Source organism: Columba livia, chromosome 3 (genome assembly GCF_036013475.1).
Source record: "Columba livia isolate bColLiv1 breed racing homer chromosome 3, bColLiv1.pat.W.v2, whole genome shotgun sequence".
Taxonomy (NCBI): domain Eukaryota; kingdom Metazoa; phylum Chordata; class Aves; order Columbiformes; family Columbidae; genus Columba; species Columba livia.
The window spans coordinates 95,061,414-95,075,034 of NC_088604.1; the positions used below are offsets into that span (position 1 = coordinate 95,061,414).

The following is a 13,621-nucleotide window of genomic DNA, read 5'->3' on the forward strand; positions in this document are numbered from 1 at the left end:
CTTCAGAGGATGTGTCAGGAGCTTCAGCTTAGCCCATCCCAATGGAGGGGGGCAGCAGGACCAGCACAGGAATGTACCAGGGACTCAACCTGAGAAACCCTCACCCCATCACTGTGCCTCCTTTCCCAGTCCTCCCACGTTGCCATCCTGCTGGAGATGTTTTTCTCCCTGTGCTCTTAAACCTTCTTAATTCACTGTGGTGTGAAGCCATCCACTTTTCTTTCAAATAATAATAAAAAAAAAAAAAGGCCTTGAGCAGTCATAGCTGTTTGATGCTTGTATACATATATGCACACAAAGACATTACCACATACATTAAGTGCATTAAAATGTGTACACTGCTCAGTCTTCTAACTTGTATAATCCTACTGTAAGCAGTTTTTCATTCTCAGTTGATTAAAGTATTAGTACATAAAACATCTGTCATAAATAAAGATTAAGCAATGGGCTCAGACTTGCTCAGAAGGAAAGCAAACAAGCAGCACAAATATCGCACAAGTAAAATCTACCTCATGTAATATTAATCCTTTCATCGCCAGGAACCAACATTTTATTAACGTGAGGCAGCAGAAAGGAGAATTGTTGTTTGTTTTTTCAGCCAAGCTTATATTTCACAATGACATTCTGCTTATTTTTGTCCTTAATCAACCAAAATACTGCACTAAAGGACATAAAAGGGGGTGTAACACATCTAATGGGGTGAAGCACAAAGCAGAAAATACAACATTTTCTTCCATGTAGACTAATCAATGTAACAACTGAAATTTAACTTTTGCCTTATTTTCAGAGACAAAGACAGAATCTATGCATTCCAGGAATTATTAAAATAAATGAGGCTGGAACTTGACATGCATCCTGTGCAAAATCTAGTTATTGTTATTTATTACAAGAATTACAGTAAGATCAAACCTAACAAATGCTTGCTTCATCATTACCCATACATGCCCCCAGCCGCTTTCTGACCTACCGTGGAACTTCTACGTGGAATAAAGACCAAACTGAAGTATATGGTCATAGCCTGAAAAGTGCCTTTTATATGCAAAACCCAATTACTATCATTCGGTGTGACACATGCCCAATATGGACATATATTGCAAGAATCCATAAGCTTAGCATTTCATAACACTCAAATTTTACCATGCAACCTAAACAAATATTTTAATGCTCATTTTGAATTTAAAGTTTTGATCAGGTAAAATTGGATGTTGTTACAGTTTTATACCTTTGCTGGAGCTTCCACCCTGAACTTAAGCTCCACAAGACAAAGACCATGGCTGCACCTATCCAAACAAGCTGGCAGCAGATGCTTCTGCCCTAAATAAGAGGGGCACTTGGAACCCTATCCTGCCTCTATGCTGAGGGAAGCTCACAAAACACCAGCTTACCTGCTCTTCAGGAAGAGTTCTGCCTCACAGAGCATCCCAGAAGAAGAGGTAGCAAAAGCCTTGTGCCAGGTTTGGTGAGAAAGGGAGCAGAGCCTAGCAAAGCTCACCGCTTCACAGCTGCCCCGAGGCAAAGTGGCACATGATGTTACGGGTGTGCTGGAAACAGCACAGCCTGACCTTAGGGCATCTGCTTGTTGCTCAAGTTAGAACAGCAAGCATCCTCTTGCCAATTTGGTTGAAACAAGTCATAGAATCATACAATAGTTTGGGTTGGAAGGGACCTTCAAAGGTCATCTAGTCCAACTCCCCATCAATAAGCAGGGACATCTCCAACTACTTTCCAGTCAAACTCAGGGAGTGGCAGTGATGTTTTTTTGTTTTTCTTAGAGCGAGGATAAACATGAGGTATTTGTCTATCTCGGAAGTTTCTTTATTCTCCACCCCACCCTTTCCTTTTCTGAAGGGCAGAAACCAGCTGCAAGCAACAGAGATGATCCAAAGTCTTATAAAAGGCTGAGAATCTTTCACATGGAATATATTAAGAAACTGAAGCATACTGTGACCTTCTGCATCTGCAACTGGACAGATATTATCAGGAATGTGGAAGCGTCATGACATTTAACATGCTACATCCAAAATGACCTTGTACTTTTTTGTATGACTTCCAGATAACAAGCTTCTGGCAGAACCCTGGAAAGTTGACTGCAATACGCATCTGGACAAATACCTACTTGTAATCCCCTGCTGCCCATCAATTAAGTGCAGTAGGATAGTGCTAATAGGCTATTAATAAAAAATGGAAAAGGGTAATGTCAGAAAACTTTTGAAAAGGAAACAAGATCAATATTTAGGAGTGCCAGTGCTATTCATGATTCTGAATGAACTCCTAAAATCGCAGATCCAGACATTGCAAATGTGCTCATAGCAGGTACTTTATACACAGAAGGAACCACAACAGATATGGAGAAAAACACTGCAAGATATTATTTTGATTATTTTATTTTTTTTTAATCTTCAAAATTTTCTGCCTTGAGACAGGAATGCATGATAGATAGAAATGGCTCAAACATCTTCACATGAAACACTCTTAATCATAATTCATTCACAATTATTTTTCTAAAACATCTACAGTTACATAATCCCACCCATTTCCATCACAGATTTAATTATTTGTTAAACAGTAGTTGCCAGCAATTGAAAGCTGTAAGGCTTTTTGCATATTAGTAGAGTCTTCTGAACTACAAACACAAGAATATCACAACTATAACTCTCACTTTACATGGCAACCCCAGGTGGCAGATGTTCCAAAAAGAAATGTGTTGCTTATGTGGAGTTCATAAAAACGACAGAGAGAGCTCTGTGCCTCATTAGCTCTAAAATCCTTTCTCCTTTACTAAGATTATTTTCTAAACCTACAGCATATTTCTCATTTGGAACCAAGAACTTTGATGAGTTGACCTTTATCTTCCATTGCTGCTATTTGGCAAATTTGCAAATCAAGCAGACTAGAGCTCTCCAGTAAAACTCTATGTACAGAGCACAGTTTAAACAGATGGGTTGCTTGGAATCCGTATCTCCCTCCATCTGAAGGGAACTACTTTGAGGTTTTCTGGAACTGTTGTAAACAAGAGGATATTTTTTTATATATATATATGTGTGTGTGTATATATATATTTATATATTTTATATATAAATGTTCTAAATGTCCTTTGGGAGTCCATTTGTGTTTATCTTTCCAAATGATGACTAAATACCTGATCTGTAGCATTTCTCCTGAGAAGATACTAGTAAGGGAATGACAGTTTTGATGCACTTTGGAATGGCACAATCACGTAAACGCTTGCACAATTAAGACTTATGAACTCATCCAAAGTTTCTAAACATGATATCCTAACTAAGAACTAAAATACCAGCACAACGCAGCAAGTTAAAAAAGAAAAGTCTATGTAGTCAAAATATAAACATGTACATAGGAAATGGATACCTGTCAGTAAATCTATATCTTTTTAAAGTAGGAAACGTATGCACTTAAGAAAAAAATGTAGCTATCTGACAAACTTTGTAAAAAAAAGTACTTTCCAAATGCATAACAAATGCCAAGATATCCCGTAACTGGCCAGGTATAGCCACATGAGAGCTGCATGGCTTAGAGCAACCCAGGGAGGGGTGGAAACAAAAGTCACAAAAATAATAGATCAGCAAGTCTAGGGGGGAAAAAAAAAAAAAAACACAATTAAAAAAAAAATAATAAATCACATCATCATCTAACTTACCATATGCTTATATCACAACTGCTAAAGGAGCCAGGGCAGGGGAAAGAGAGATTGCAGTTTAATGATTCTTAGAGTTACCTCTAAAAATTCAGAAGAAAAAAAATGATCAACTTAATATACTACTCCTAAGCACCAATTTAATAATTTAAGTTAACTGTATTTATATTTCTCCTAATAGGGATGGAGCAAGTTCTGCTTGAAGTTTAACTATGGAGCCCATCTGACTTCTGTGTTCTTGCCATGCTTCCTCTGCTGTTCACATCAAAGTCACTGTAAAGACTTTCCTTAGGTTTCAAACTCTTTAGGCAAGCAACTCTTTGAAGAGACAATTACATCCTACAGTTTAAATCAACTTTCACGTCATGAAAAGTGAAACAAGCCAGTATTTGGTTAGTCTGTTATTGAACAGCCTGTGAAAATGGAACAGCCAACACTGTTCCCCGACAGGGTTTGCCTTAGAACTAGCAGCACCCAGGGCAGACCAACTGCGAACACATCCAGACTCCACTAGGAATTAGTAGTGTTAGAAAATTGCATATGTGTTACATCAAGAAGGCATTGCCATACATGTGGCATCATTACATCGTTTTTCCTCTATTTTTCTCACTAAGAAAAAACAAAGGAAAATAGCCCTACAAAGAGCTTTTTTTTTTTGCTGTTGTTTGTCTTCGCACCTGGAAAAAGCAGCACAGTACTCCCTAGCTGGAACAGCTCAGCGCTTCCCATCAGCTTCATTCTTTCAGAAAGCACTTTCACATCATTAAGGTGGTCTACTTCAGCTAATTCTCAGAGCTAACCTTTTTTCCAGTATATATTTCATGCCACTTCCTGACAGCAATTTCAGAACTGAAATGGATCTATGGTAATGTCCACTACTGTGACCGGATCTTGACACACACCATCAAGTCAGGCCCTTGGGATGGTTCCACACATTGAACTGAAGCTCAGACTAAAAATCTCACTGAAACTCAAAAGCTGGAGTGGTCATGAATCTCAGGTACTTTTCCCTATTTGAACCCTCACCCTGTAATGAAAGCACGCACACCAAGGGAAAATAACCACTGCCTGAGCTGGGAGCATTAAGACACCGGTGAGTTATCTTGCTGCTCCTCAGTGACTGTGGATTCGCTGTGCTCCTCGCTCGTCTCGTTGGAGGGCTCCTCGTAGCCCGGCTCAGCGGGATCCAGGCTGCTCCCCTCGCTTTGCTCCTCGCTTTGCTCTTCACTGGCCTCCGCAGACTGCTCCAAGTTGCTCTCCAAAGAAGCCGGAGAGCTGCCAGTTACGCTTTCATTTTGGTTCATTTCATTAAATGACTGTGGCAGCGGGGCAGGAGACTGTACAGCATTTTCACTGGCGGGGATGGGGACTTTGGTTGCACCGACGTCTACGACAATGTCATTTTGTGGTAGAGTTACCTTCTCCACAAGTTTCCATTGAATAATACTCATGTCTTTCCCTCCAGTTGAAATCAAGTGACCATCATTATGGGTGAAGCTGACATTTGTCACATGACTACTGTGAGCGCTGTATTTGTGACTTGGAGCCTATTGAAAACAAGCAGAAGTATAAATCACATGTTCAACTAGAAGAGCACATGAGACCGAAATCCAAAACAACTACTGTTTTTGTTTAGCCCTTCAAGAGAGCTCTTTATTCATGCAAGAGTAAATAAATATATTTATAATACTTTTCTCCCCACAATATACCCTCTCTTCTTAAGGCTTGTGTACTTGGGATAAATTTAGATCTTTATGCAAAAAGTAATGGACTTAACACCAAGGCCAGCCAACAGAAAGCATCAAGCCTCTGCTCCAGAACTTAAGGATAACTATTGCTACTTCATTATTTTATAATTTTCATATATATGTATATATATATACACACACATATATACTTAATAAGGAAAACCATGCTTTTGTCTCTAGAACTGTTCTCAGACATGAACGAGCCATTTGGCTGGAAGGCTGCAAAACAGCAGAGTTGGAAGCAGGTATCTGGCAAGGAGAGCTTCAGGCAATGCAAACAAGCACATAGACTAGACTAGTCTAGACTTACCTTTGGTTTGGAACAGGGATACGGAAAGAGATGGACCTTACAAAAATCATCAGCAACTGCTATCACTTTTCGGTTATGGGATCTCACAAGGGCATTTATGTCTGTACCATCTGATCCTTCAGGCCAAACTCCTAGGAGAGAGTAGAACAGATATTTAGTGATGGCAATTTTAGAAACAAACTAAAAAACAATCCATAAAAAAAATAAAATGTATACAGCTATAAGAAAAGGAAAGCTTAACAAAAGATAATTAAAACATTTAACTAGAAATGGATTATGCATTGCATTAAATGTCATTAATATTTTGCTAGTCTAATGCTGCTCCCACACCCCCTGCTCTCCCAATCCCTCAGCCTCAGCCAGGATAACCTCTTGGCTTGATGAGTTTATCTTAAAATTAAGTTTGCTGCTAAAGCTGGCCATCTCTTAAATTAGCACTTTAATTCATGCACAAAAAGCAAGACTGATGCTGAAGCATGGAACACGCCTGTGTACCGTATGCAGAGATTTCTTTTGGTTTTAATTTAAATCTTAGTATTTGCATGATTCAAAGGAGACAACTGTTTGATGATACTTTGCACTTTAGAAACCCAGCCTGTACAAGTTTCATGGATGTAAGTGCTGTCAAGTGCTTAAGTACAATTCAATATGCTTTTAAGTGAAAAGAATGACACAGATATGTCTAGACAGAAGAATAACAACATTGCCTGAATGAAAAGCACTGAACAAATTGGGGAGGAGGGAGGCTCTAGTTTTAACAAAAAATAAAGACCCTAGAGATTCCCATAACAAAACTGATGGTTCACATCTGCAAGAAAAGCTGAACAAAAGGTAAGCAGGGGGTTATAAGATACTAATTTATGCCAAAGGTACCATATTTTTACAGCTCAGACTTGGATTTCTGATCCGTTCAGAAGTTAGGAGGAACCTTCCCCCTCAAGCTTCACCCCCCACACTGAAAAAACTGTGTCCCCAATTGACTGAGAAGGATTTCCATTGTCCAATATGATAATATGTTCTTCCTCCCTTACAATCACCTTAAAAAACGTGTGCTGTCTACTATTTCATACAGCACAAATGCCAACTTAGAATCACCTTATCTTTAAATTCCCACACTCTCCTTGTTTTTAAGCAAAATGGCAAATAGCATTTAACTTCAAAGTTTTTGTTTGTTTGTTTGTTTTCCCTTCCCTCATTCTCAGTGGGTGGAGTAAGAACTTTATATTCTCTGGAGAATAACAAAGCAGCTCGTTAAGCTTGTTACAATGCCAATAAACTACACTGTAGGTAATTTACTGAATAAAGATATGAAATACTAAGGACAATATTCAGGAACATTTTAGTGCTCTCTCATCAACAAAATCCATTTGGAAAATATAAACTAAGAATTTTCAAGTAGCTTAAAATGAATGAATTTTAACTTTCTCCTGCATTTGATATATATATAACATACTGTCATCAGGTAGGAGTAATAAATGAACTTCAAATCTGTTTCCTCAAGTTTCAGCTACCATCTTATGTAGACTGTGCCAAACAGCTATTCTATTTCCTCTTCTTTTTACTTTAAGATAAAAGACTACTATTCAAGATTGCATCTCTTACTAAACATCTTTTGTGCACACGAATTCTTTTAGCAGCTCTAAAGGTAAGACAACCTTTTATCGTAACACAGTAGGATTTGCTTTCAATGCATCAGGCAAACATAGAAAAACCATGACATCAACATGATGACAATTACATAATAACTGTAAACATATAATTAAAAGGAATAGGACTTTATCATTAGGTACAACAGCAGCACTTCAATTTTAATAAATTCTGCTAGCCAGCAGTAAGCCTCTTAAAACAACCTGCTCAGATGAAAGAGTGGGAAATGTGCAGTAAACGAGAGTGACGGCAAGTGCTCAGGGTACAGTGATGGCGCTGTTGAGCCAATACAGCAATATGCACGGCCAAAAAGGAGCGATGCTAATTCTCATCCCAACCATGCATTTCCATCCTCTTTCTCCTGCTGACAATAGTGCAACGCCAGAGCCTACAGAGGCACTATCCACAAAGCTAAATTAGTAAAACACATCCCCCAAAAGCCAAAATCCCATGAACTTAACCCTCTCTCCTAAACATCAAAGCGAGCAGCCCCGGGCTTGTTTGGATCCCTGAGCCAGCTGACCCTCGGGTAAAAGCCAGACTTCTCCTTTGGGCAGCAAATACCTCATCGGTTGGCTTAACTGCACGGTCTGATTTAATGGGAAAACACTTGCCTTTGTCTGAGATGCAGCCATAATTTTAAGATTCTGCAAAGGGTGTCAGACTATCAGACAATATAAAATTAAAGCATGATGAATCTTGGCTTGGAAGTTTTAATATATTATTTTCTGCTCCAGAATAACATCACATTATTTGCTTTATCTATTTCACTCCCAGATCCTCTGGCACACCGAAGATTTTGAGAGCAGTTGAGGCTAATTAAGCTTAATCCAGAGTGGCTAATGTTTGCATTAATCCAAAAGGGAATGCAGACAGGATCAGCAGGATTATCTACTTTTTAAAAAGTAAAAAGGCTTCTCAAAACAGTGGTTATGGGAGCTACTCATCTCCAGCCTGGCCCCGGTCACCAGCAGCTTCTATCCAACAGCTGCTAAAGAGACAAAGCCAATGGTCTAGATGTGAAACCAAACCCTACCCTCCCACACTTCATCTCCTTAGGTCAGGAGTAAAGGACACTTCTGGGAAAGCACTGGGATCCAGAGAGCTGCTCCCTTTATTCTGCCTGCTCTGCCACCAAATGCAGTGGTAAAAGTTCAGTAGCAACAGAGCCACCATCCCCTTCCTCCACATTTCCAGCAGATGTAAGCACTCGGCATAAAACATAAAATGACTTCAACTCCAAGGCTATTCCAGAAGGAATATTCAGTCCTTACAATGTGCTTTCATTGCTCCTGGCGAAAGACATCATATTAGCAGAGTTTTTTGTTTTTCACTTTCTTTAGTGTCTCCTGAATCTTCTGGTACTCCATTTTAAAGAAGGCATTTGTGTTGCACTATTATTTCAGTCACAGTAGCAAAGACAGCAAGGAAATGACTGCTGTGGACTTAATTCCTTGTCAGCCTAGGCTTACAAGCATAAAGCATCAGGAAGAAACAGCCACCCAGTCCCACTGAATAAAAACAAACAAGTACACAACCTGGTTCACAGTTCTTATGCTAATAGGAACCAGTATTTTCAACATACTAGCAATAAGCAACAGTATTCAGCTCCAGAAACAGCACACTCCAGTTTATTTCTGCTACCTACCTCAAGCTTCAAATAACTCAAAAATATTTAGGCAGTTTATTAATCAGTTCCTCCTCTGACTCCTTTATTTTCCCTGCTTCACCTCAGATCTTTGTTACTCAGAAGGAAAACTAAGTCTGGTTATAAAGCACCAAATATCCTGCACCCAACCAATTTGCCACATAAGGAGTGTCAGTGTTGGCCCACAGATCAACTGCAATCCTTTAAGGCTACTTGCTCATTAAGCACATGCCAGTGCTGAAATTTACATAATCAGTGTCAGAAGCTACAGAAAGCACCCAGACTTAACTGATTTTCTTCTACCCTGCATGTATATGGATATTCAAAGTTGAACTCCTCATAGCTGTGAAGAAAAGATTTATAGACCTAACCCTCATCTCAAAAGGCTTCACTGATTTACCTGCTTTTGATGGTTCCAACAACATGAAGAACAGAGGAAGGTATCTGATCTCAGTGGTGGAAGCGAGACATCCAGCAGCCTGCTCCCACAACTTGGTTTTACAATGCTGACAGGCTGAACCAGACTTTTCAACCCTTTGCAGAGGGGCTCCTCATTTATGGCCAACAGAGCTGCCTTCAGCAAAAGCAGTTTGAACTGTTTGGCCACAGTCTCAATTGCACTATTAAAATCAGATCTGTCACCTTTGTAATTTTTTTTTTTTTTTACTTTTAAAAAATAAACTACTAGGCAAAGAATCTGTTTAATCTTTAAAGCATTTTTGCTCTTCCGAAGCAGTGTATATTACTCACCATTGACCATAGGTATCAAAGGGCTCTCATAATTTTAAGTCATGAACTATAACCTACACTCACATAGTCTTGTTCCTATCCCAAAACAAGGTTAGCAAAGGAGAACAAACATGTGCCGTATGATAACTTTAAAATATCACCTTTTTGATTCAGTGGCTCCAAAACCGGTAGCCTAAAATGATAGCAGAAAAATCAAATCCTAAACTTCAAGGCTAAATAGAAATCAATTGTACATTGTCTATAGAGCTACCCAGTGCTCTGTATCATGGACAATTATTGCGGTCAATATCTTTGGTCTCTCATATCAGCACCATCCTCAATCATCATTAACAGTGTATTTCTAATGACAAATTGAAGCAAAACACAAAAGCACAGCATGAATAGCTTAAAAGCAAGTTAAATGGTGCTTACCAAACACCTGGAAGCCTAGCACACAAGTGTATGTTGTCCAATCTATATCCTTACAGTCAGAACGATTCCTGATTAGCTTACAACCACTTGGAATGTCCCCTGCAAAAAAAAAGTGAATGATGAGTTATGCCATATAAAATTTTATTTACAAATGTGCTCTTTGAAGGTGCTAAGACAGTAAATAAATGTATCGTAAAACTAATCTGGAGTCACATTGTAGGGCCAAATACAGAGCAGTAACTTCATCAAATTCCAGGTACTGGAAACTTTGCTTGGTATTTGTCACATTTACTTCTCATCTCCCTCTTCAGATCAGAGTATCTCAAACACACTTACCTGCAGCCTGAGTCCCTTGCTACCTACTCTACAAAATGCTTTAATAGTAATAGAATAATTTCTGCTTCCTACCAGCTCCATTGATGTGCTAAAATTCAACCAATCATTCAGGAAGCTCTGCTTTTGAAACTGACAGAAGAGGCTTATATTGCTTTTCAATTTCTGACTAGGAAAGATTCCTCCACCTTTCAACATACCAGCCCAGTACTAACAGGTCACAGCTCTTTGCCTCCCTATACAGGCAATTATAAGCACCAACACTTCCTTTTGGCAGATTGAGATATTGCACTATCCAGATTTGAAACCTAAGTTGTGACAGGCAGAAACAACATGTTAAGGTGACAGATATTTCAACTGTTGGCTCTTCCTGCCTCTACAGGAACAGAACTACAATCCTCTTGGATCTAGTTAAAGCCACAGAACACGAGATTAGAAAAAATGATTTAAAACCAGAATTATATGCGCTATGCAAGTCGAACTTTTGACACAACCACTATATATTAATATTTTCACATAGTTGTTAGGGAACTGCAAACTTCCTTAACATATTAAAAAAAGACAAACACAGAAACATTTTTACCAGTAACTCATTAAAGTAGTATTATTGCTTTGCTTAGTCTTCAACACTAAAGATAAAGTTTAAAAAAAGAAACCCCAGAACAAAACAGTGGCACAGACCCACTGATTTTATTCCCCCAAAACAACTGGTACTGTTGACACTAGTTAGACAACTGTGTGTACTTTTTCAATCTACAGAACTTTTGGCCAACATCAAAACATAGTGCTACTTGCTCTGTAAATTCTACGCTGCTAAACTGATTTATGACCTTGTAAAGAAGTAAGCTATATTTGGCATCGCCATTAGGTAATACAAAGCTCTGAATAACATCAACATATCAGGTTACACAAGTTCAAACTGGTTCCTTTGTCAGTAAGCATTTTGCGCAGTCCTGATCAAACACAGTCTTCTAAATATTCTGACAGCCAATACATACTTCTGTTTCCAGTGTATTTAATTTCATACTTACAGTATAGTATTTCATAGTCTCCTGAGTTTGACATTATATACTTGTTGTCCGGGGACCAGTCAAGGTGTGTAATATAGCTGGAATGTCCCTGGAGAAGAACGCAGTAACACCAATGTGAAACACTTACTTTAATTCAAACAGAAGCAGAATTTGCACCCACAGTTGGGACAGCTATCAGCAGAAAAGCACCTCCCTTCCCACCCACCCCAGGTCTGTCTCAATTCACTTGTGCTCCTTTAAAGGCTCCTTGCTCCAGTGCCACAGACTGAAACATCTGAACACACGCAAGCTGGGCATCCCGCCTCTCCCACTGCACGGAGGATTCTTCACTTGTAAACTACATCACCCCAACAGCATCCCGGAATGATTTACTCCTAGAAGGTACATTGCTAAAATATGGATAAACTCACGCTTTTACTTGCATTAAGAAAGTATACATCACTACTAATTGAGAAAGGCAAGTACCTCACATGGGAAGATTTTTAGATCCCATCAGAGGAGTGACAAATCAGACTCTTTTATTTCTCTGCCCTTTCAAAATAACTTCCATCAAATGCACATACATTCAAATAACCTTTGCTTGTCCTAAAAACTTAGGGATCCCTTGGTTAACAAATACTATGTAAAACTACAACATGAGAGCCCTCATAAGCTTTTCAAAAGTTTCTGCTGTGCTTCTTACACTGCATGCATGTTACTGCCAGCTTCGAAAGGAGTCTTCCCTATAGACACATGGTCAGCTATATCAAAACACTTTGGCATAGTTGCTTAGTTATCACCACCAAGAACACACTGACAGCTAAAAATCATGCATCTTTGTTTTTAAGGGAGAAGCTAAATGCAGCTGGTCAGAATATTCTTCCTGGGCATGAACATTTCTGTTGGCAGTTATAATAATAACAATAATAATAAAGATATGAGAGACTCCAGAGAAGCTGCAAATTTCTATTAGGCAGGAATAAATTATTTCTCTGTAGAGGAAAGGGTAGGAAATGAATAAAAGTGACATCTCTTTCACTCTTTCCTTCTTCTATCCTTTCAATTCTTCTTACTGCTATTCTTCCCCTCATAAGACTATCCATTTTCTCCCCTTCCTAGTCATTCTGCCAGGCAACAAAATACCACTTTCTTGACTGAGAGATGCCAATACATGTCCCTGTCTCAGTGGGGGTGATAAAGATGGTATCCCTTGGCCACGTGCCAGGTCTACTGGCCCCACCTGCACCCACTGTGCTGGGCCCACGCTGGGGCCCTGCGCTGCTGCTGCAATACCCGCCACACCAGCTTCCTCTAGAGAGAGCCCTAAGAGATGCTGATGGATTCCAGAATTACCTGCAAAAATACACCCGTGCTTGTCTCCCTGTCCCCAGGCCCTCTGTGAGAGACTGCAAAAACATTCAGGGGAAAAGCAAGCTTTTAAGATTTATTTACTTATGAACTAGTCACCGCCACCAGCAGAGGAACTGTGTATTGACATAACTGCTTTGCAGTCATGGGTGGGATATATGATATCGACATGCAAACTTGGTATTTTGAAAAAAACCACGCACAATTGGCTAGGATATTTTCTTCCCTCCTTATTTTCCAAGTCTTCAAATTTGCAAGAGAACTCCAACATGGAAAAGAATTGGTCAGTCATTTACTAAATCCTGCCAGACATTTGGCAGCTGTTAAAATTCCTAGGGGTGGCGGGGAGCAAGTAAAACAATTGGCCAGGGGGCTCCATGTGCAAAATCCCTTCAGGAAAATGATCACCAAAGGATGAACTGGAACAAAACACTGTCATACTATTTTCAAGAGAAAAATCCCATTTTCTATTAAAATCTTTCTTTGGCAGCTGCCTACTGATAAGGCAACATTTTATTCTTTCCTTTTCTGTACCTTTATATACGATGAACATAATTCCTCACATTATCAGTGGCTAGCAAAACTATCTGACCAAATGGAAACCCTCTCCTTCATTGGTAATGTTTATCTGTTTCAGACTTAACATTCAAATGGCCAGAGCCTAAGAGACGGGCACACCAATTATTTCAAGTTAAGCCTGGCGTATCAAATACTTCAGCGTGGCTGCCTTTGTGGCTTTCA

The 13,621-nt window shown here is 39.3% G+C and overlaps 1 protein-coding gene across 10 annotated transcripts in view; it reads right to left on the reverse strand.

The window, feature by feature from the left end:
- Nucleotides 1-2,368: 2,368 nt before the first annotated feature.
- EML4 (EMAP like 4) overlaps nucleotides 2,369-13,621 on the reverse strand; it is a 163,268-nt gene continuing 152,015 nt past the window's right edge. For all 10 annotated transcript variants that reach the window (XM_065058319.1, XM_065058315.1, XM_065058316.1 and 7 more), the window contains 4 exons: nucleotides 11,534-11,621; nucleotides 10,170-10,268; nucleotides 5,714-5,844; nucleotides 2,369-5,202 (listed from right to left, as the gene is read on the reverse strand). In XM_065058319.1, coding sequence (XP_064914391.1) covers nucleotides 4,738-5,202; nucleotides 5,714-5,844; nucleotides 10,170-10,268; nucleotides 11,534-11,621 — 783 coding nt within the window. In that variant the 3' untranslated portion in view covers nucleotides 2,369-4,737. The remainder of the gene's footprint in view (nucleotides 5,203-5,713; nucleotides 5,845-10,169; nucleotides 10,269-11,533; nucleotides 11,622-13,621) is intronic.